General features: G+C 51.6%; 2 protein-coding genes and 1 long non-coding RNA gene across 8 annotated transcripts in view; 2 read left to right on the top strand and 1 right to left on the bottom strand.

The window, feature by feature from the left end:
• Positions 1 to 517: 517 nt before the first annotated feature.
• Positions 518 to 4,764, bottom strand: LOC144093357 (rac GTPase-activating protein 1). 2 transcript variants are annotated; one of them, XM_077626786.1, is made up of 17 exons: positions 4,520 to 4,764; positions 4,017 to 4,194; positions 3,739 to 3,941; positions 3,433 to 3,572; positions 3,300 to 3,372; positions 3,175 to 3,228; positions 2,698 to 2,796; positions 2,321 to 2,453; positions 2,106 to 2,161; positions 1,899 to 2,042; positions 1,733 to 1,828; positions 1,473 to 1,671; positions 1,268 to 1,373; positions 1,056 to 1,188; positions 871 to 973; positions 710 to 785; positions 518 to 646 (listed from the first exon to the last, which is right to left on the bottom strand). In XM_077626786.1, the coding sequence occupies exons 2-17, from the start codon at positions 4,105 to 4,107 to the stop codon at positions 598 to 600; spliced, it is 1,755 nt and encodes a 584-aa protein (XP_077482912.1). In that variant the 5' UTR covers positions 4,108 to 4,194; positions 4,520 to 4,764; the 3' UTR covers positions 518 to 597. The 2 variants fall into 2 exon arrangements, with proteins under 2 accessions (XP_077482912.1, XP_077482911.1); XM_077626785.1 differs by lacking the exon at positions 4,520 to 4,764 and having other exon boundaries at positions 4,017 to 4,305.
• Positions 4,765 to 4,776: 12 nt separating this feature from the next.
• Positions 4,777 to 13,485, top strand: jakmip3 (Janus kinase and microtubule interacting protein 3). Of its 5 annotated transcripts, none has more exons than XM_077626773.1 (21): positions 4,777 to 6,591; positions 6,659 to 6,901; positions 7,074 to 7,304; positions 7,462 to 7,662; positions 7,810 to 7,923; positions 8,024 to 8,179; positions 8,258 to 8,407; positions 8,485 to 8,520; positions 8,598 to 8,669; positions 9,229 to 9,339; positions 9,494 to 9,622; positions 9,716 to 9,799; positions 9,857 to 9,919; positions 10,527 to 10,625; positions 10,796 to 10,894; positions 10,960 to 11,019; positions 11,136 to 11,201; positions 11,323 to 11,391; positions 11,473 to 11,550; positions 11,626 to 11,859; positions 11,969 to 13,485. In XM_077626773.1, exons 1-21 carry the CDS (start codon positions 6,457 to 6,459, stop codon positions 12,083 to 12,085), a joined length of 2,547 nt encoding a protein of 848 aa, XP_077482899.1. In that variant the 5' UTR covers positions 4,777 to 6,456; the 3' UTR covers positions 12,086 to 13,485. The 5 variants fall into 5 exon arrangements, with proteins under 5 accessions (XP_077482899.1, XP_077482903.1, XP_077482902.1 ...); XM_077626777.1 differs by having other exon boundaries at positions 4,778 to 6,591; positions 7,462 to 7,656; positions 8,273 to 8,407; XM_077626776.1 differs by having other exon boundaries at positions 4,779 to 6,591; positions 7,462 to 7,656.
• Positions 13,486 to 14,364: 879 nt separating this feature from the next.
• Positions 14,365 to 18,834, top strand: part of LOC144093297 (uncharacterized) — a 4,761-nt gene continuing 291 nt past the window's right edge. The window contains exons 1-2 of the long non-coding RNA XR_013306255.1: positions 14,365 to 15,070; positions 16,129 to 16,275. This is a non-coding gene — a long non-coding RNA (uncharacterized LOC144093297). The remainder of the gene's footprint in view (positions 15,071 to 16,128; positions 16,276 to 18,834) is intronic.

Below are 18,834 nucleotides of genomic sequence, written 5' to 3'. Positions count from 1 at the left end.
GAACATTGACTACATTTCAATTGACAATACCATGTTTTAATTCAAATATCTATTGTCATTCTCAAACAAGAAAAGGAACATACAAATTGAATAAATAAATGATTTGAAGATATGCACAATGGAAAAGACTATCACATGTAACAAGGGAATGTACTGCCCCCCGCTGGACATATTTCTAAATACAAGTACATACTACACTACAATGTAGTATTCTACTTTCCAGCTTATAAATGCAGGATTGTGATGTTTGTGAGGCTTGACGATCTTTAATATGCGTGTATTTTGAATTCAAAGTTGGAAATTGCACAATGTCCGTGCGTCAAAGTGAGTTTGACAATGCTTTTTTCGATCGAAAATTTGTAATTTATTTTAGTGTTTGATTATAACACGCACCCCCAACTATTGGAATTAATTACATAGCAAAAATATGCGTGTTATATTCGAGTAATTACGGTATATTTCCACCTGGGATTATCACGCGGCGCTTTACGCAAGGAAAAAGAAAACAGCAACCTCATTGATGCCCAGTTTAACCTTTATTTTTAATTTCTCACAAAACATTTTTTAAAAGGGAAACACTCCATTCCGTCCGACGCGTCAGGTGGGCGACGGAAAAAATTTCCTCCCTGGCTCGGGGTGGCCGCCGCTGAAGGGAGATTTGATTGGGATCAGAGCGGGCCGTCGAGCAGCGGCGCCATTTGCGTCTTACTTTCCCACGTTTCCGCCACGACTCGGAACGCTTCCCATTTTCAATTCGGGAGAAGTCAGCGGGTTGAAGAATCGAGCTGAAACGCAACGAGAAAGCCACGGTTGCCATCGAGTGTGCCCTCCTCCCTCCCTCCCTCCCTCAGAAGGGGTGGCCAGACGTACCCGGTCCCCGGGCTATGTCGGCGCCTTTGTGAGAAGATGGCGCCGGGACGCCGAGGAGCCGCCTCCAGTAGTCCTCGGGGAGTGACAACAAGCCACAAATAACCTGCCAAAGATTAGGAAGGGACGGACGGACGGACGGACGCTGGAGACTCCAGGTGGAGCGGAAAGGTAAAAAGGCGCCTGACCTTTGGCTGAGCGTTTGTGTCCCGCACGATGGTGGAAGGCGACGGCTCGGCCACTCCGTGCCCGACCAGCGTGGGTCCAAACACTCGCGATATGTTATTCCCGTCCATCTGACAGCGCGGGCTTTGAATCACCCTGAAAAATGCACAGCGGGACACGCGTCACGACTGTATTCTCAGCTTCAAAGTCTCGACGGAGGAGATGGACAAAGGACTTGTGAAAATGAAGGACGAGGAAGGCCAGCGTGTCTCTGTTGGGCCCGGGAAGCTCCGAGACGGCCCGGATCATGGCGGCGGAACTCTTCTGCTCGTCGACGATCTCTGGCCAGACGCCCCTCAAAGTTAGGACCGAGAAGAGAAGGGAAGGGCCGGGCCGGGGCCGGGGCGGGGCCGGGCCGGAGCCGGGCTTCGGTGCCGTACCCGAGGCCGCCGTGAAGGTGCCGTGGAGCTTGAAGGTAACCAGCGGTTCTTCCAGCTTCCTCAGGAAGTCTTTGAGGAGACCGCAAACCACGTGGATGTCCGAAACGCCGTTGAGCTGTAGCTGCGCTCGAGGGCCCGAGAAGCGATCGCGCAAGCTCTTAATCTGACGCTCGCTGCCGGGAACTCTGTAGAGGCCTCGCTGGAAAAGAGACAAAACGTCCGGACCCTCCGCTTCGGACCGTGCCCGACGGCTGGCTCACCTCCTGCAGGCCTCGCCTCTCAATCTCTTTCACGCACTGGACGATGAGCGCGGGAATCCTGGGGCGCTCGGCGGGAGCGAAACCCTCCAGCGAGGCCTGACGAGCAGAGACGGACGTGAAAAAGCGCCGCTTGCGCGTTTTCCCAAAGCCCCGGAAGGACGGCTACCGTCGCCGGGTTCGGGTTGCAGGCCTGGCCGCATTTGGCTCTGCACTCCGGGTGACAAGCCACGCGGCAGTTTCTGCACTTGATGGCCACCTTGCCGAAGCGGATTCTCTTCCCGCAAGGCGAGCACACCTCGGGGCGGATCACCTGGCAAAGCCGGGTGACGGTGAGGCGGACGGCCATCGATGGGAAAGCGGCAAAGTCCCTCACCGTCTTGGAGAGAAAAGCGTGACCCGGACATTTCTCCTTCTGCGCTCCGGCGTCATCTGGAGGACAGGAAAAGCGCCACGAGCGTTTGACGGGCACGACCCGACGAGCGCGGCCGGCGCCCGACCGTCCCTCTCTTCACCGTACTCGACTAGAGCCGCCTCGGCGGTCGTGCTCGAAGTCAAGGAGGGCGGCTCGATAGCATTTGACCTACTGACCTCCGCCATCCCGGCCAAGAGCAATTTCCCACGCGGGCTCTGCCATCCTCCACTGGGGGACGTCGACCACGGCTTGACCGTGACCTCCGGTCTCGGGCGCCGTGAGACATTTCTTGTCAGCGATCTCCTCATTCTGTGGTGAAAAGGCAAGCCGCTATGCTACCAAAAGACAACGTGGACTTTTTTTCAGTTTGCCGTCAAACACGTGCGCCTAAATGCCAATTTCCATTTTGCTCGTTTATCGATGCTTCCGGTCAGGTCGAGAGTCGGTTTAAGCGACGGTGCGCTGCCGTCGGCTTCAGCGAGTCGCGTGGCCGTAGGCCGGTCCCACCGAACCTGCCTCCCTCCCTCGTGTCGCGGCTGGTGACTTTTCTCACCTTCTCCGCAATTAGGGGCTCCTGCGGCTCAGCGGAAACAATCTGGCTTCGGCCCGCCTTCATTACGGTTGCGGCCAGCGGCAGACCCATGGACGAACGCTACGGAAGTGGCAGAATATCAACGTTAATGCCGGAGGACTCGGTGAGGTGTGCCCGTGCTGCAGGAGTCAGCCTAACGCAGGGGTAGGGAACCTTTGGGGCTCTCTGCTAACCTTTTAGCTAAAGAAAAAAAGGGCACGTATTTTCACGGGTTTGGAAGCTAAAATGTCCCTCTCGTGTATTTTCATGTGTTTCGACTTTTAAATTCTGAGAATGGCTCTCACGCAATGACATTTGAAAACAGGTACCGTTACTGGCCGTCTCCGTCAAAAAAGGTTCCCCACCCCTGGCCTGACCCGAGTCGCCTCGAGTCCAAGTCATTGAGTGGCAGGTGGCCCTCTGTGGAAAAGCACGAGAAGCTGTCGACGGTTAGCCTACCCTCCTTTCTCGGGCTCGGGACTGCAGAGGTCTCATCGTAGTGGCGTCCAAGTCCTGAAAGCACCCGAGCGTCCCGTTAGCCGCCGGCCTTCCGCTCGGCCGCCTCGACCCCCGCGGGGCCTTACCACATCGTCGTCCGTGCGATCGTAGCTGATGTCGGAGTGCGACAAGAAGGACGACTCGTCGATGGCGGACAACCTAAGGCCACGGGATTTGTTAGACGGCGTCCGGCTCCTGGCCGGGGTGATTGACTTTTACCGTTTGCCGCCACGGCGCAATGTCTTATTTGCGCCTCTGTGTTCAAACGTGGCCAAGAGGGATTTCTGCTCTGCGTTCAAACACGCGCTGGATTTGCTGTCGTGAACGAGGATGTCGCACATGAGCTGCATCTGCCTCTGCTGTCAAAGGCGGGGTGGGGCCGGGCCGGGCGGCTGCCGTCAGCGACCTCCGCGGGCACCCGGGCAGGACTCGGCGACTCCCGCGGGCACCCGGGCAGGACTCGGCGACTCCCGCGGGCACCCGGGCAGGACTCGGCGACTCCCGCCGCCACCGCCGGAGACTCACCAGGTACTGATAGTCGCCTTCCACCTTGTAGCGTTTCCTCATCTCCACATCCAGCTGGTTTCGGGCGTGCTTGAGTTTAACCTCCAGTGCCGCTTTGGCCACGTCCGACTTGACAAGCAGCTCCTTGTATTTCTTCAGCTCCATCTCGGCGTGCAGCCAAAGCTTCCTGACGCTCTCAAAGTTTCTGGCCACCTCGATGAACTCTGGAACGAGAAGATGGGGCCCCCCCGCTCCATTCGTGTTTGGTCAACTACGCCTGGGGAAGGACGCCCGCTCACCCATCTCGGCGTTGGTCGAGTTTTCAAACGTGGCGATCCTCTGGACAAAGAGCGCTACGAGCTCCTTGGAGATGAGCGGAGGCTCCGCCATCCCCCGTACGGACGAGCCGTGTCAGCGCGGGCAACGCCGTTCGAGGAGGAACAATGCCAATTGTACCTTTTTCACCAATCTGGTGTCCTACAAGTGCAATCAGCCAATTGCAGTCAGGTGCTGCTTCTGTTTTTCTGCAGAAATCTCATTGGTCAAAGTGTCTGTGGTGAATCAGTTGGAACGAAAAGCTGCCCCCACCCACAGCGGCCGTCGAGGACCGCTTTGCCCACCCCTGGACTTTATAGCTTCAAAAAAGGCCTCGCTTTCAATCGGGCAAGACGATTGGCGCGTGTGGTCTCGGCTGGGAGATGAAAAGTGAAACGCCACCGCGTTCTGTGACCTCCGATCAGTCAAGCACCGGTGGGAGGAAAGAAAAGCGTTGGAAAGGCGATCATGGCAGTCACCAACTCACCCCTCGCAGCTGAAGCACGTCAAGTCGTCGGTGGGAGGAGACCTCATATATACAAGTGAATCCCTTGGGTGTTTAATTCTTCATTTTTAAAAAAGTGCAGGAAAATAACCTACTGTGGTACATTGGACAAGACACATTTAGTACGTGACAAGATGTATTCATTTGGCTGTTGGAAAAAGTCCTCCCGTCGTCACGCGCTCCAAAAATCACGGAAAATGCCAAAAGGGGCAGTGACGGTGAATGTCCACTTGGAGGAGTCAAAAGTCCTGGCGATGACGTCAAGGTGGCGTCATAGCCGAGGATTCTGGGAGGAGATGCGAAGGAAGAAGAAGACGAACATGACAGCTGCGGAAGAGTAACAACATCCAAACAGCTGAAGGCTACCTACTACACGCACGCACGCACGGACGCACGCTCGCTCGCATTGACGGACGGACGGACGGACGGACGCACGCTCGCATTGAAGGACGGACGCACGCTCGCATTGACGGACGGACTCGTCGAAATGCGCCACGCCACGTGACAAAATAGACACGGCGTAGCTTCGGGCTTCATGACCAAGTCAACGCGCGCACAATGCAATGTCAAAGGTTCCCTATTGGACGGTGAGTAGTGGGTTATGTGCAACTGATGTCGTCGTGGAAATGCCGCTTGTGTCGCTTCTACGAGTTGTGGATGTTCTAGACGTGAGCCTCCGCAGCTTGGCACTGGCTTTCCCCTTCCCTCAATTCTCCTAGAGCAGGGGAGAGCAAGCCGCCGCACAGGCTTGGTTAGCCGACGCCGTTCCCCTGCCGCCGCGCTCTCTAGCCGTCCATCGTGCTCACCTTTTGCTGAGAAAGCTCGTGTTGCTGAATGTTGCCGGCAGATGACAATCTATTGCCAGGTGACAACTTTGCCCGGAGACGACCATCTTTTGCCAGACGAGGAATTTGCCCGGAGACGACCATCTTTTGCCAGGCAAGAACTTTTTCCGGGCAGGACGATCTTTTGCCGGGCGAGAACTTTGTCCGAGCCGGACAATCTTTTTCCCGGCGAGAACTGTGCCGCCGTGACCGGATAACCCGCCTGCCTATGTGTCGGCCTGATCTGGCAATTCGACTTTCCCATCGAAGGTAAAGCCTTGACGTTGAAACGTCAACTTTTCCATTGAACTCGAGTACATTTTTGGTTGAGTGTGTGCTGTCAATACATACATAACATCTGAAAGCTAGCAGTCAAGATGCTATATTTTCCATGATATATTCCATCTTCCAAGGGGTAGGGGGGTGCTGGAGCCTATCCTAGCTGACTCCTGGACAGAGGCGGAGGACACCCTGAATCGGTGGCCAGATCGCAGGGCACAAGGAGACAAAGGAGAACCATGCACACTCACACCCATACCAAGGGGCAATTTAGAGTGTCCAATCAGCTTACCATGTCTTTTGGAATGTGGGAGGAAACCAGAGTACCTGGTTGAAACGCACGCAAGCCCGTGGAGAACATCCAAACTCCACACTGGTGGACCGACCTTGATGTGAACCCAGGACCAAAGAGCTGTGAGGCTCACGCGCTAACCACTTGCTCCGCCGGGCTGCTTTATGATATATTCCCTTTTGTCAAAATATATGGCTTTCCATTGCAAGTACTTGCACGTGGTCGCCGTACTGTGATCGTTTCCATGTGCTGCTCACTTGACATTCATCCAATTAGATGAGTTGGTCAACCCGGAAGCGAGCTTTGGTGACCTTCCGGACGTCGCAGCTCTACACGCGTAGAATGCGATTGGACATTAATCACTCCGTCAGAGTTTGCCCTGCACCCCCACTCCCGATTGGCAGAGGAAAGGTGCAGGCCAAGTCAATTGCGAGTGGCGGCGGCGGCGAATGTGCGTTTCATGTCCGCAGGTACAAATGTTGCCTTTCCCCGACTGACGAGCGACGACACCGATCCCGGTCCAAATGTCCAAACGAAGCGCAGGAGGGCGGAGCAAGGGGGAGAGAGCTGACGCCGCCGCCGCCGTTCAAGCTGCCAACGAAGAGCTGAGAGCCAAACTGATGGCCATCCAGTTAGAACTTCAGCGGGAGAAGAACAAGGTGAAGCCCTCAAAGGCCGGCAAACCAACTAAGCGTGCATCAAGTCGCACCGTCTGCGCCACGTCAGGTCAGCCGTATGGAGAGAGAGAAGAGTGAGGAGCTGAGGGTAGAGCATCGCCGCGCCGCCATCGCCATGACGGAACTCAGAAGCAAACTCCACGAGGAGAAGCAAAAAGAGTTGGCCGTTACCCGGGAGACGCTACTACGGCAGCACGAGATGGAGTTGATGAGAGTGATCAAAATCAAAGACGGAGAGATTCAGCGACTCAACGCTTCGCTCCTGTCGCTGAGGGACGGCTCCCCGGATAAGGTGATCTGGCCACCCGCTCGACTTGGTCTCGTCCGCCCGCTTTTTCCCATCCTAACCCTGTCTCCGACCCACCCCGCTTATTCCGATTCACCCCACCCTGCCTCCCCCGGGCGGCCGCGGACCGGCGGTGGACCGGCGGTTTGATCCCATCTGCGTCTTTGCGCTCCTTCAGCTGAGGAGCGCCTTGCTGGCAGAGGCAGAGGAGACGCGAGGGACCTGGGAGGCCGAGCGACGTCACCTCCAGCGGGAGCTCCGGGAGCAGAGCGGCGCCAAGAGGAGCGCCGAAGAAGCTTTGGCCACGGCCCGGCAGGCCGACCAGTCCCGAGCGGCCGAGCTTCGGTCCACTCATCAGGAGGAGCTGAATAGAACCAAGAGGGACTGCGAGAGGGAGGTCCGTCGACTGGTACGCGCTCACCTGAGTTGAACTATGGCGGGGGAGGGTTGTGGGGTCGGGCAGGATTTCGGGGCAAGGCGTCCAAGAACTCGTGGAGTATCGTCGCTCGGCTCTCTCGGGAGGTAAAACGACACCTTTTTTTATTTTTTTTTTCTTCTTCCCCCAGATGGATGAGATCAAGCTCAAGGACAGAGCGGTCAGCGTGTTGGACAAAGCGCTGGGGCTGCAGGCCGGCCACGCCCACCGTCTCCAACTGCAGACTCAGGCAGCCGAGCAGCAAATCGCAGCCCTGAGAGACGCGCAGAGGGCGGGATTCAAGCACCCCGGACACGTCGCCGACCTCGGCGACCCCCCTCGGACGGTAAGGGTAAGGCTTCGGCGTCACCGGAGGAGACGTCAGCGGCTCGCTCACGTAGCGCCTTGCTCTGCTGCTCCAAGGCGACGGAGGTGTCCGGAGACCACGTGTCTCCGGCGGACGTGACGAGGCGCCGCGCCTATTTGTGTGTGCCTGCAGTCCCAGGAGGATCGAGACGGGCGACGCTCTCGGCTGAAAATCGCCGAGCTGGGCGCCGTCGTCAGGAAACTGGAGGATCGAAACGCTCTGCTGTCTGAGGAACGGAACGAACTGGTAATCGGCTCGCCGTCGCCGTCGCCGTTTGGAGCGGAGGAGCCGACGGAGGTCGCGCCGGTGCGCGTCTCACCCGCCTCCTCCCGCCCGTTCCCTGTAGCTGAAGCGACTGAGAGAAACGGAAAGTCAATTTGTTCCCCTTCTGGACAAAAACAAGCGCGTGAGCAGGAAGAATGAAGAGCTGTCGCTCATGCTGAGTCGCCTTGAAAACAAACTGCGCTTTGTCACGCAGGAGAACATGGAGATGTCCACCGTGGTAAGTCCGCCCGTCCAGCCGGCGCCCAAAAGGAAGGTGAGAGCGTTAGGGTCAGTCGCCAATAAGTCAGCGGAGAAGGCTTGTTCTCCGCAGAGGAGGCCCAGTTCGCTCAATGACTTGGACCGCCGCCGCCACTGCAGCGGCAGGCGCGATTGGCAGGACTGCGAAATGGACTTTCTACGCCTTCAAGTTTTGGAACAGCAACACGTCATCGATGACTTGTCTAAGGTCCCCCGGCCTTTCCGCCTTCCTTAGCATTGATGGACTTGTCCGACGCTCTGAGAGAATTTCCGAATCTTTTACAGGCTCTGGAAACGGGGCCGTGTGTCGAAAACGTCACCGTAAGTTGGCTGGCTAAAGCAGATGCCGTGACCTTTCTGGGCAAAGGTCCCAACCCTATCGCCCTATCTGCCGACAGGAGCGAGATTTCTCCTTGCGGTACGGACGTCAAGATTCGTCCGGGAGGAAACGAGCCGTGCGATCGAGCCGGGTGAGACCACTGCCCTTACTTTTATTTTTCATTTTGACTTTACCTGTCATTGGCTCGGTGCACTGCCCTCCATCTATTGGATTTGTTGTTTCGTTTTTGGTGTCGTGTGCGCAAGTGTATTGTCCCTTGTCCCTAGTGCACACCTGGGCAATCTGGTCCTCGAGGGCCGCTGTCGTTGCAGGTTTTTCTTCCAACCGACTCAGCACAGACAATTTAACTAACCTATTTACCGGCATATAAGCCGCCCCGCGTTTAAGCCGCACGCTTGAAATTGCCTTTAAAATCGTTGAATTTTACTATTTCTCGTGTATAAGCTGCCCCCCCCCGACTTACAATTTTCACCTCCATATTCACGTTTTTAATAGGGAGTACAAATGTGTTACTTTGAAGAGAAAATCTTAAGAAAAACAGTCGCACGTGGTATTTTTGAGATACTGTATGAATCAAAAGCAATCAGGAATTGATTCTTCCACTAATGTTTGTTTTCTTACTGCAAAACAGAAAATAACCAACAAATAGTAAACGTTACTTTGCCGACATCTACTGCGCGTGTTCGCAGGTGATAGAAACGTTTTACGGATACGACGACGACGACAACGTGTCTGCGGATTCCGACGGATCGTCCCCGTCTTTCCGTACCGACAAAAGCCCCGACACGGAACCCGAAGAGGTACGCGCGCTCTGCCGTTCCTTGTGACTCGTACGCCTCCGGGCGTTAAAAAGTAGCTCCGGTCGCCTGGTTGGAATTCCATTATCTCTGGCGATGAAGTCGGGTTAGGTTTACTTCTGGTGCTACCGATTCTGGTATTAGTCGTGTCTTGCAGGTGTGCGTTGGCGAGGAGGCGGAGCTTCGCTACCGCCAGCTGACGCAAGAGTACCAAGCGCTGCAACGAGCTTACGCTCTGCTAACCGAGACCAGCGGGGGGATATACGACGCCGAGAAGGAGATAAAGGTGAAAAGCAACCCCGCCCCCCCCCCCCTTAAAAGAGGTGTACATATTGCTAAGGCAGCCAAAGTTCGTTCACTCTGGGTTCCTCCTTCCCAGACCAGAGAACAATTGGTGGCTGAAATCAGTCAAAGTCAAAGCAGAGTAACAGATCTGGAGGCGGCCCTGACGCAACAAGGCCAGGTAAGCACGCGCCGCTGCCGTACGAAGGCCGGCTGTACCATCTTGATCGTCCTCTAGGATGTCAAGTGGGTGGAGGAGAAGCAGTTGTTGTACCAGAGGAACCAGCAGTTGATGGAAAAGGTCGATCTCTTCTCTTTCTTACTTTTTTCCCTCTCGTAGAAGTTTGAACTTGTTGTTTACGTGTTCCCAGGAACCCAAAAAATAAATAAAAGGAACCTCTTTAGCTCGCCATCACTTCTACTTGGGTCTTCTTCCCTCAAGTCGCAGCTAACCCTAAGCCTAACTGGGAAACCCCAATATGCTACCCGGGTGCAGTGTTCAAACTCCACGCCTGGGGAACCAGACCCGACTCGCCCCATCTTCTTGCAAATCTGGCCCCATCTGCATCCCTTTTGCTTTTCTTGGATGGCACGGTTTCAAAATTCCAGATTGTCGTCATCGTCGCTTGGAAATGCGAAGTAATTGCAGTTCCACAGCAGTCTTTCATTGGCTTAGAATTTGGAGGCTAACCCTAAAGCCGGTCTGGTCTCATATTTTGTGTGGACGCGATACATTAAGGCGGTCGTACATTCTGATAGCTACGCAGTCACGACGGTCCTCACAGGGAATGCCCAATTGCTCGGGGGCCCCCTTCACCCAAAAAAAGGAGGACCGATTGCTCCTCCTGCCACGCCTCTGGAACATTTGTTGGAGCCGTCCTGAATCTCTTTGCCTGGCCGCTTTCTAGGTGAAGCAGATGGAGGCAGAAGAAGCGCGTCTGCGTGATGACATCCAGGACGCCAGAGACCAAAACGAACTGCTGGAGTTCCGAATCTTGGAGCTGGAGGTGACCGGATCGGGCGGCGCAGGGCGGCGCAGGGCGGCGCAGGGCGGCGCAGGGCGGCGCAGGGCGGCGCAGGGCGGCGCAGGGCGGCGCAGGGCGGCGCAGGGCGGCGCAGGGCGGCGCACGTAGACACCGTCTTGACGGCATCTGACAAAATCCTTTTTCGCCTCCAGGAGAGAGAGTGGTGGTCCCCTGGCATCAAGTTCCAGCAACTCCATTTCCCAGACAGCCTCAGCCCGTTGCAGATCCACTGCGAGGCGGAGGGCGTGACCGTACGTACGGCCGGCGTCACGCGGCTCCTTCCGTGTGCCGTCAGCTCGCTCTCGTCTTTCACCAGGATATTGTCATCAGTGATCTGATGAAAAAGTTGGACATCCTGGGAGATAACGCCGTAAGTGTAGGTGGAGCTTGTTCCGTATCCAACCTGGCGCCCGCCGTCTGTCGGCGTTTGCTCGAGATGTCGCTTTGGCGGGAGGAGTAGGTATCGCTCAGTGTTTGGCTGTCGTTCTGTAGAATCTGAGCCACGAAGAGCAGGTGGTCGTGATTCACGCCAGGACCGTTCTCACGCTTGCCGAGAAGGTGAGCCCCCCTCCACACACACACACACACACACACACACGCACACACACACACACATGCGGCGCCAAGACGTACTCACTTCTCATGAGAGAACAGCATGAAAACCACCTCATTTCCACAGTGGTTGGAATCCATCCAAGTGACAAAGACGGCACTGCGACAAAAGATGTTGGATATTGAAAGCGAGAAGGTAAGCGCGCCACTTCCGCCGAGCGCCGTCGAGCCGGTCCTGCCGACCTGCCCGCAAACCTTTTATGGTGTGCGGCGCAAGGATTTGTTCTGCAAGCAGAAGGGCTACCTGGACGATGAACTGGACTTCAGGAAGCGCTCCACGGACGAGGCTCATAAGGTAAGCCCTCTTACCAATTTTTATGCTTAAGGTCGGTGAAGTTGTTAAGAGTGGGGCGGGTGCGCGCACACACAGAGGATCCTAGAGCTGGAGGCCATGTTGTACGAGGTTCTGCTGCAGCAGGGCCAGTCCGGAACGGACGGACGAGAGGTAAAAGACGCCGGCGTGAACGAGGTAATGACAGACGAGCAGAGGGAGGTGCTCAGAAGCGCCACGGACCAATGGAAGAGAGCCGTGATGGTGGAGCTGAGGGAGCGAGATGCTCAGATCCTCAAGGAGAGGATGGAGCTGCTACAAGTCACACAACAGGTCAGAGCCGGCTGCAAAACAGCACCGCACGCACACGCCCGCACGCACTGGCCCGCACGCACTCGCCCGCCACCTTTCCTGACTCTAGCTTTCATGTTTCCCGTCCTAGCGGAACAAAGACTTGGAAGAATTCATCGAAGCTCAGAGACGGCAAATCAAAGAGTTGGAGGAGAAGTTTCTCTTTCTCTTTTTATTCTTTTCCTTGGCCTTCATTCTGTGGTCTTAAGATCGGCCGTATGCGGAGCGGCCGAGGGAGGGAAAGCAGACCCGAGTAGAGACGGCAGCTGACAACAGAGATATTGACGCCAGCAAATCGAGCCGAACCCAAAAGAAATCCTCAGAGCTCAAGCTTTCTCTGGAGCCCATCGCAACCGCGGCCCCTGTGCACAGCTTTCCAAAAAGATGTTGTGGATTTCCTCCTGCACACACACACACACCTGAAGCAGCTGTGGACCGACTGTCACGTCCAAGACACAGAAGCTAGCTGAGGCTTACAGGGGAGAAATGCTAAAGGTCATTCTCGACTGCCGTGACAAACGATACCACAGTAGACTGAAAGACTTGTGAGTACAACCGGACTGGCTGAGGTAAAAAAAAAAAATAATAATGCCTGCAAATTTCTTATCACTTTTAATCAGGTAGAAGGACGGACAAGTTTGTAGTCATAGGTGGATGCGTGAACCCTAAACCTGAGGGTGAGATAAGTTTCATCCTTATGGACAGTAACATTTTCCAGGGGCTCTTTCACCCTTTCGAAATGGAATGACGTGTCCAATTTACTTGATTATTTGAACTGAAGTTATTGGGTTGTTGTTTTTACTGCAGTTCATAACACAAATGTCAAAAGAAAATATTTTGCATTATGATTTGCTGCTTGATTAGCATTCTACACAAATACATTTTGACATGTCGGGCTAGGTAGTAGATGATCTGGCGTGTCCTCGATTAGGGAGAGAAACTAAAACCAGCACAATCTGTCCTGGCCTTCCAAATCGATCAAAAGTTCCTCTTCAAAAACAATTTGTCTGACTCCCCTGCTCATTATTCATAGGCTGGTACTAGAGCTACATTTCGCTGATCTCGCAATGGAACTCGCAGGCGTGGGTTAGGGTGTGCCCATTTATAGGACACGGATGGACAAAAGAATATGAGGCACCATGTCAATGAACAAGGGTAATGATTTGTTATTTCCCTGCGCCATTTGGGTCAGACACCGTGACTGCGTTTGACTTGAAAGCCTCGCCCTTACCTGGACAATGATCTCTGAGAGTGGAGATTTGGGATTAAAGTTGCATTGATCATTTCTTTACATCATAAATAGGGCATTGATGATTGAGCTTTCCAATCGGATGACATCATTTGAACCCAAAAATACGAATGAATCAGGGTAAGGAAGAGAAATACTTTAGAGACTTCTTTTTTCCAGAGCCAAGACGGAAAGGCGTATCTTAAATACGTATCAGTCATTATGTAAGGAATTGACACAGTATTGTTCTATTTCTACTTTGATCTTTTTTAGAAGAAAACAACGTATCTAGAAATTCTATCTTGTCCTGTGTAATGTTCTATTTTAATTGAATTCTATAATGATGTGAATTGAGCACCTTAATGAAATTTTCGAATGCCTCTATCGAGTTGGGCTCTGGTTTACTACCAAGGGGAAAAAGTCGAAGTTAGAAACGAATGAGGCGAATGCTGATTTGTGACTGGCGCTTTTTGAACACACTTGTGTTGCGGGGACCTACATGGAGCGCCACAAACTTGAACCGCTAATCTAACGGGCAACAACATGGCGGCGCCCTTCAGATCGCAGGTGAATTCTCTCGACTGGATACTCTTGAGAGAAGTCGGTGTTTCCGAACTGAGTGTTTTTGTAGTCGGTGTTTCCGAACTCAGTGTTTTTGAAGTCGTGTTTCTGAAGTCGGTGTTTCCGAAATCATTGTTTTCCAAAGTCGGTGGTTGCGACGTCGGTGGGTCCGACGTCGGTAGTTCCGTTTCTTTTTTTGCAAACACTTTTTTCCCAAACTCTTCTTTCTAAACTCTTTTTTTTCCCAAACTTTTTTTTCCCCAATGTTTTTTTTTTTTTTCCAAACTATTTTTTCCAGAACTCTGTCTTTTCTCCCGGACTCTGGGTTTTTTCTCAAATGCTGGCTTTTTTTTTTTTTCCAAATTCTGTTTTTTTTCCACGCACTGATTTTTCCAAACTCTGTTTTTTCCGAACATTTTTTTTTCTGAACTGTGTTTTCTCCAAACTGTTTTTACACTATGAGGTTCAAGTCATTTTGTAGCTTATTTTGAAGTAACGTGAACCGGAAGTTGTTTGGATTCACAGACTTTAACCTTTGCCGACGTTAAATCTGTGTGGGCACAAAACTGATTTTCGTGTAATACGTATTACTATTTTTAATAGTAATAACATGTTTAATAGAAGTAAAATTAGACGAATTTCGAAGGGGGAAGAGAGAGAGAGACGGACAGAGCGAGGGATGGGGGCGTTAATTCGTTCCAACCCTCTGAAAAAAAACACCAAAAACAGGATATTGGATTGGAAAACATGTTTTATTTCTTCTAATTCACCATCTATTAACACATAACTAGTGGTTTAATAGTAATAAAATGTGTTTAATAGAAGTAAAGTTAGACGTATTTCGAAGGGGGAACGGAGAGAGAGACGGACAGAGAGAAGGGTGGGGGCGTTAATTCGTTCCGCCCTCTGAAAAAAACACAAAAAATAGGATATTGGATTGGAAAAAAATGTTTTATTTCTTCTAATTCGCCATCTATTAACACATAACTAGTGGTTTAATAGTAATAAAATGTGTTTAATAGAAGTAAAGTTAGACGTATTTCGAAGGGGGAACGGAGAGAGAGACGGACAGAGAGAAGGGTGGGGGCGTTACTTCGTTCCGCCCTCTGAAAAAAAACACAAAAAATAGGATATTGGATTGGAAAAAATGTTTTATTTCTTCTAATTTGCCATCTATTAACAAAGTAACATATAACTAGTGGTTTAATAGTAATAACATGTGTTTAATAGAAGTAAAATTGGGTTAGGGTTAGGGTGTTGTGTGCACGAGTATACTTCATTACCCGGAAAGCCCTCTTTTTGCCCACGCATGCGCGTTGTGCGTTTCCTGTTCGAACAAAGGCAAGCCGCCACGTGTGAGACGCCATTTTACAAGTCGAACGCCGTCTCAAGCAGTCGCCCAATGTAAGTGTGTTGTTATTGATTAATGTTTTTCTCCCCTTTGGCGTATTCTGGCACGTTCATTTGGCGTTAGCATCTTTTGCTGAAACTAGTTTATTTTAACTATTTATTGTGACGCTTCGTCGAAATTGTTGAATTAAATGTTAACGTTCCAAACCCCCGTAAGTCTTAAATTTTATTCAAAGTGGCGACTACTGGCTGTTCTATTCATTAATATTAGACGTTTTAAAGACATTCCGTTTTGTTTGCTTGCTCTTTTTCCTTGTGGTATTGGGTACAACTTTTTGCGACAATAGCCAGTGTCACTTGTAATTTTTTCAAAGTAAAAAGTACCGCAGCTCAAATAGTTTTGGGAAAAACGCTGTTAAGTCGACAGGTGCTTCGGCAGACCCTTAATCAACGCCACGCGTGGACCCCATCTTTGAATTCGTCTCAAGCTGTCGTCTAATGCAAATTCATGTGTTCAAAGTGGTGAATATTAGATGTTTTATTCACTCATATTAGACGTAGGTGTCCTTTTAAAGAAATTCCGTTTAGTTCGGTTGCTGTTTTTCCCTTGTCGTGGTATTAGGCGCTGTTATTAATTATTAATTATAAAAAGTAACTTAAGTTTGAGCCATATTCGAAATCTCTTACTGAAGTTTAGTGCCTGTTACTATCTGATCATGGGGTTGGTAGGGTTAGGATAGGCGATAAGTCCTTCACAGCGGTCAGCAATAAATAATTGGTAGAAAATTATTGCAGTATATTTATTGCCGTTGGCCATTTAGGCTAAGGTCATAAGGTCTCTTGCTGCCACCTTGTGGCCATTTAGGCACATGTCCCTTGTCGTGGTATTAGGTGCAACTTTTTGTGACAATGGTGAGTGTGAACATTTGAATTTGAAATATTTTTTGGAGGGTTTATTTGATTCGTGTTGATAAAGGTTTAATGAGAATGACATTAAATAGTTAATTTTAAATTATAAGAATTTCAGATGATGGTGTGCCTTGTAATTTTCAGGTTTTTAAGTAAAAAGTACCTCAGCTCTAAATAGGATGGTAAACACGGTTTGTTTACAGGTTCTTCTACCGACCCTTAATCACGTCACCTATGGGTCCAACTCGTCCAATTGACGACATGCGCGCATCCCAGAATGCAACACATCAAAGAATGCATTATGTATCCCAGAATGCAACATGTGGATGCCATCGTTGAAGTCGTCAAAAGTAAGTTGCTTCTTGTACTTGATTAGTGTTAGGGTAAGGGTTAACCCTTGTGGCCGTTTTGGCTCAGCTCGTGTTGTTCCCTTGCGGCCATTTTGTCTAAGCTCGTGTGTTCCACTTGTGGCCCTCTTGTTGCCATTCTGGCTCAGCTCCTGGCAATTTTGGTTCAGCTTGTGTGGTCCCTTTGCGGCCATTTTGGCTCAGTTTGTGTGGTCACCTTTCTTCCCCCATGTGGCCATTTAGGCTCTGCTTGTGTGATCCCCTTGCGGCCATTTTGGCTCAAATCGTGGTCACCTTATTTCCCCCTTGTGGCCATTTTGGCTCAGTTCGTGTGGTCACCTTGCTTCCCTCGTGTGGTCCCCTTGTGGCCATTTTGGCTCAACTCGTATGGTTCGCTTGCAGCCATTTTGGGTAAGCTTGTGTGGTCCCCTTGTGGCCCTCTTGTTGCCATTTTGGCTCAGCTTCTGGCCGTTTTGGCTCAGCTCGTATGGTTCCCTTGCGGCCATTTTGGCTCAGTTTGTGTGGTCACCTTGCTTCCCTCTTGTTGCCATTTTGGCTCAACTCAAATGGTTCCCTTGCGGCCATTTTGGCTAAGCTTGTGTAGTACCCTTGTGGCCCTCTTGTTGCCATTTTGGCTCAACTCGAAATGGTTCCCTTGTGGTCATTTTGGCTAAGCTTGTGTAGTACCCTTGTGGCCCTCTTGTTGCCATTTTGGCTAGCTCCTGGCCATTTTGGCTCGCCTTGTGTTTGTCCCCTTGCGGCCGTTTGGGCTAAGCTCGTGTAGTACCCTTGTGGCCCTCTTGTTGCCATTTTGGCTCAGCTCCTGGCCATTTTGGCTCGCCTCGTGTTTGTCCCCTTGCGGCCATCTTGGGTCAGTTTGTGTGGTCACCTTTCTTCCCCCTTGTGGCTATCCCTGGCCGTTTTGGCTCAGCCCATGTGTGTCCCCTTGCAGCCATTTTGGCTCAGTTCGTGTGCTCGCATTTTTCCCCCTTGTGGCCATTTTGCCTTAGCTCGTGTGGTCCCCTTGTGGCCATTTTGGCTCAGTTTGTGTGGTCACCTTATTTCCCTCTTGTGGCCATTTTGGCTCAACTCCTGTGGTCCCCTTGTGGCCATTTCAGCTCAGCTCGTGTGGTCCCCTTGTGGCCATTTTGGCTCAGCTCTTGTGGTCCCCTTTCTACCCCCTTGTGGCCATTTTGGCTAGGCTCGTATGGGCTTGTGGCCATTTTAGCTCAGCTCGTATGGTTTCCTTGCAGCCATTTTGGCTCACCTCGTATGGTTTCCTTGTGGCCATTTTGGCTCAGCCCTTGTGGTCCCGTTGTGGCCATTTTGGCTCAGTTTGTGTGGTTACCTTATTTCCCTCTTGTGGCCATTTTGGCTCAACTCATAAGGTTCCTTTGCGGCCATTTTGGCTCAGCTTGTGTGGTCCCCTTGCTGCCCCCTTCTGGCCAGTTTGGCTCAGTTCGTGTGGTCACCTTGCTTCCCTCTTGTGACCATTTTGGCCCTGCTCTTGTGGTCCCTTTGTGGCCATTTTAGCTCAACTCGTGGTTCCTTTGTGGCCATTTTGGCTCAGTGCTTGGTCCCTTTGTGGCCATTTTGGCTCAGTGCTTGGTCCCTTTGTGGCCATTTTGGCTCAGTGCTTGGTCCCTTTGTGGCCATTTTGGCTCAGTGCTTGGTCCCTTTGTGGCCATTTTGGCTCAGTGCTTGGTCCCTTTGTGGCCATTTTGGCTCTGCTCGTGTGGTCCCCTGGCTGCCCCCTTGCGGCCATTTTGGCTCATCTCGTGTGGTCACCTCGCCGCCCCCTTGTGGACATTTTGGCTCAGCTCGTGTGGTCACCTCGCTGCCCCCTTGTGGCCATTTTGGCTCAGCTCATGTTGTCCCCTTGCGGCCATTTTGGCCATGCTCATGTGGTCCCCTTGCTACCCCCTTGTGGCCATTTTGGCTCAGCGCATGTGGTCCACTTGCTCTGCCCCCTTGTGGCCATTTTGGCTCAGCTCATGTGGTCCCCTTGCTGCACCCTTGTGGCCATTTTGGCTCAGCTTCTGGCCATTTTTGCTCAGCTCGTGTGGTCCCCTTGTCAGTGTGAACATTTGAAATATATTTGCAGGGTTTATTTGATACTTGTTGATAAAGGTTTAATGAGAATGACATTATATTGTTGATTTTAATTTATAAGATTTTCAGATGTTGGTGTGCCATGTAATTTTTTCAAAGTAAAAACAACTGCAGCTCTAAATAGGTTACAGGGTTTTTCCCGACCCTTAATCAGAACACCTATGGGTCCAACTCGTCCAATTGACGACATGCGTGCAATCCCAGAATGCATCACATATCCAAGAATGCATTACATATCCCAGAATGCAAAGTGGGGATGCCATCTCTTAAGTCGGCAAAACTAAGTTACTTGTAATTGATTAAGGTTAGTGTAAGGATAAGGGTTTAGGGGGCTATGGGGTTAGGGGGTTATTTCTGTCCCATTGCACATCTAGAAATCTGAAGGTAAAATTGCCCATTGTACTCAAAATCGTCCTAGGGTGGTAAGGTAAGTTCTAAAAGTTTTAAGAT

This window comes from Stigmatopora argus, chromosome 18, assembly GCF_051989625.1.
Source record: "Stigmatopora argus isolate UIUO_Sarg chromosome 18, RoL_Sarg_1.0, whole genome shotgun sequence".
Classification (NCBI taxonomy): domain Eukaryota; kingdom Metazoa; phylum Chordata; class Actinopteri; order Syngnathiformes; family Syngnathidae; genus Stigmatopora; species Stigmatopora argus.
Note: the sequence above shows the minus strand (reverse complement) of the source record. Positions and strands in the feature narration are given on the sequence as shown.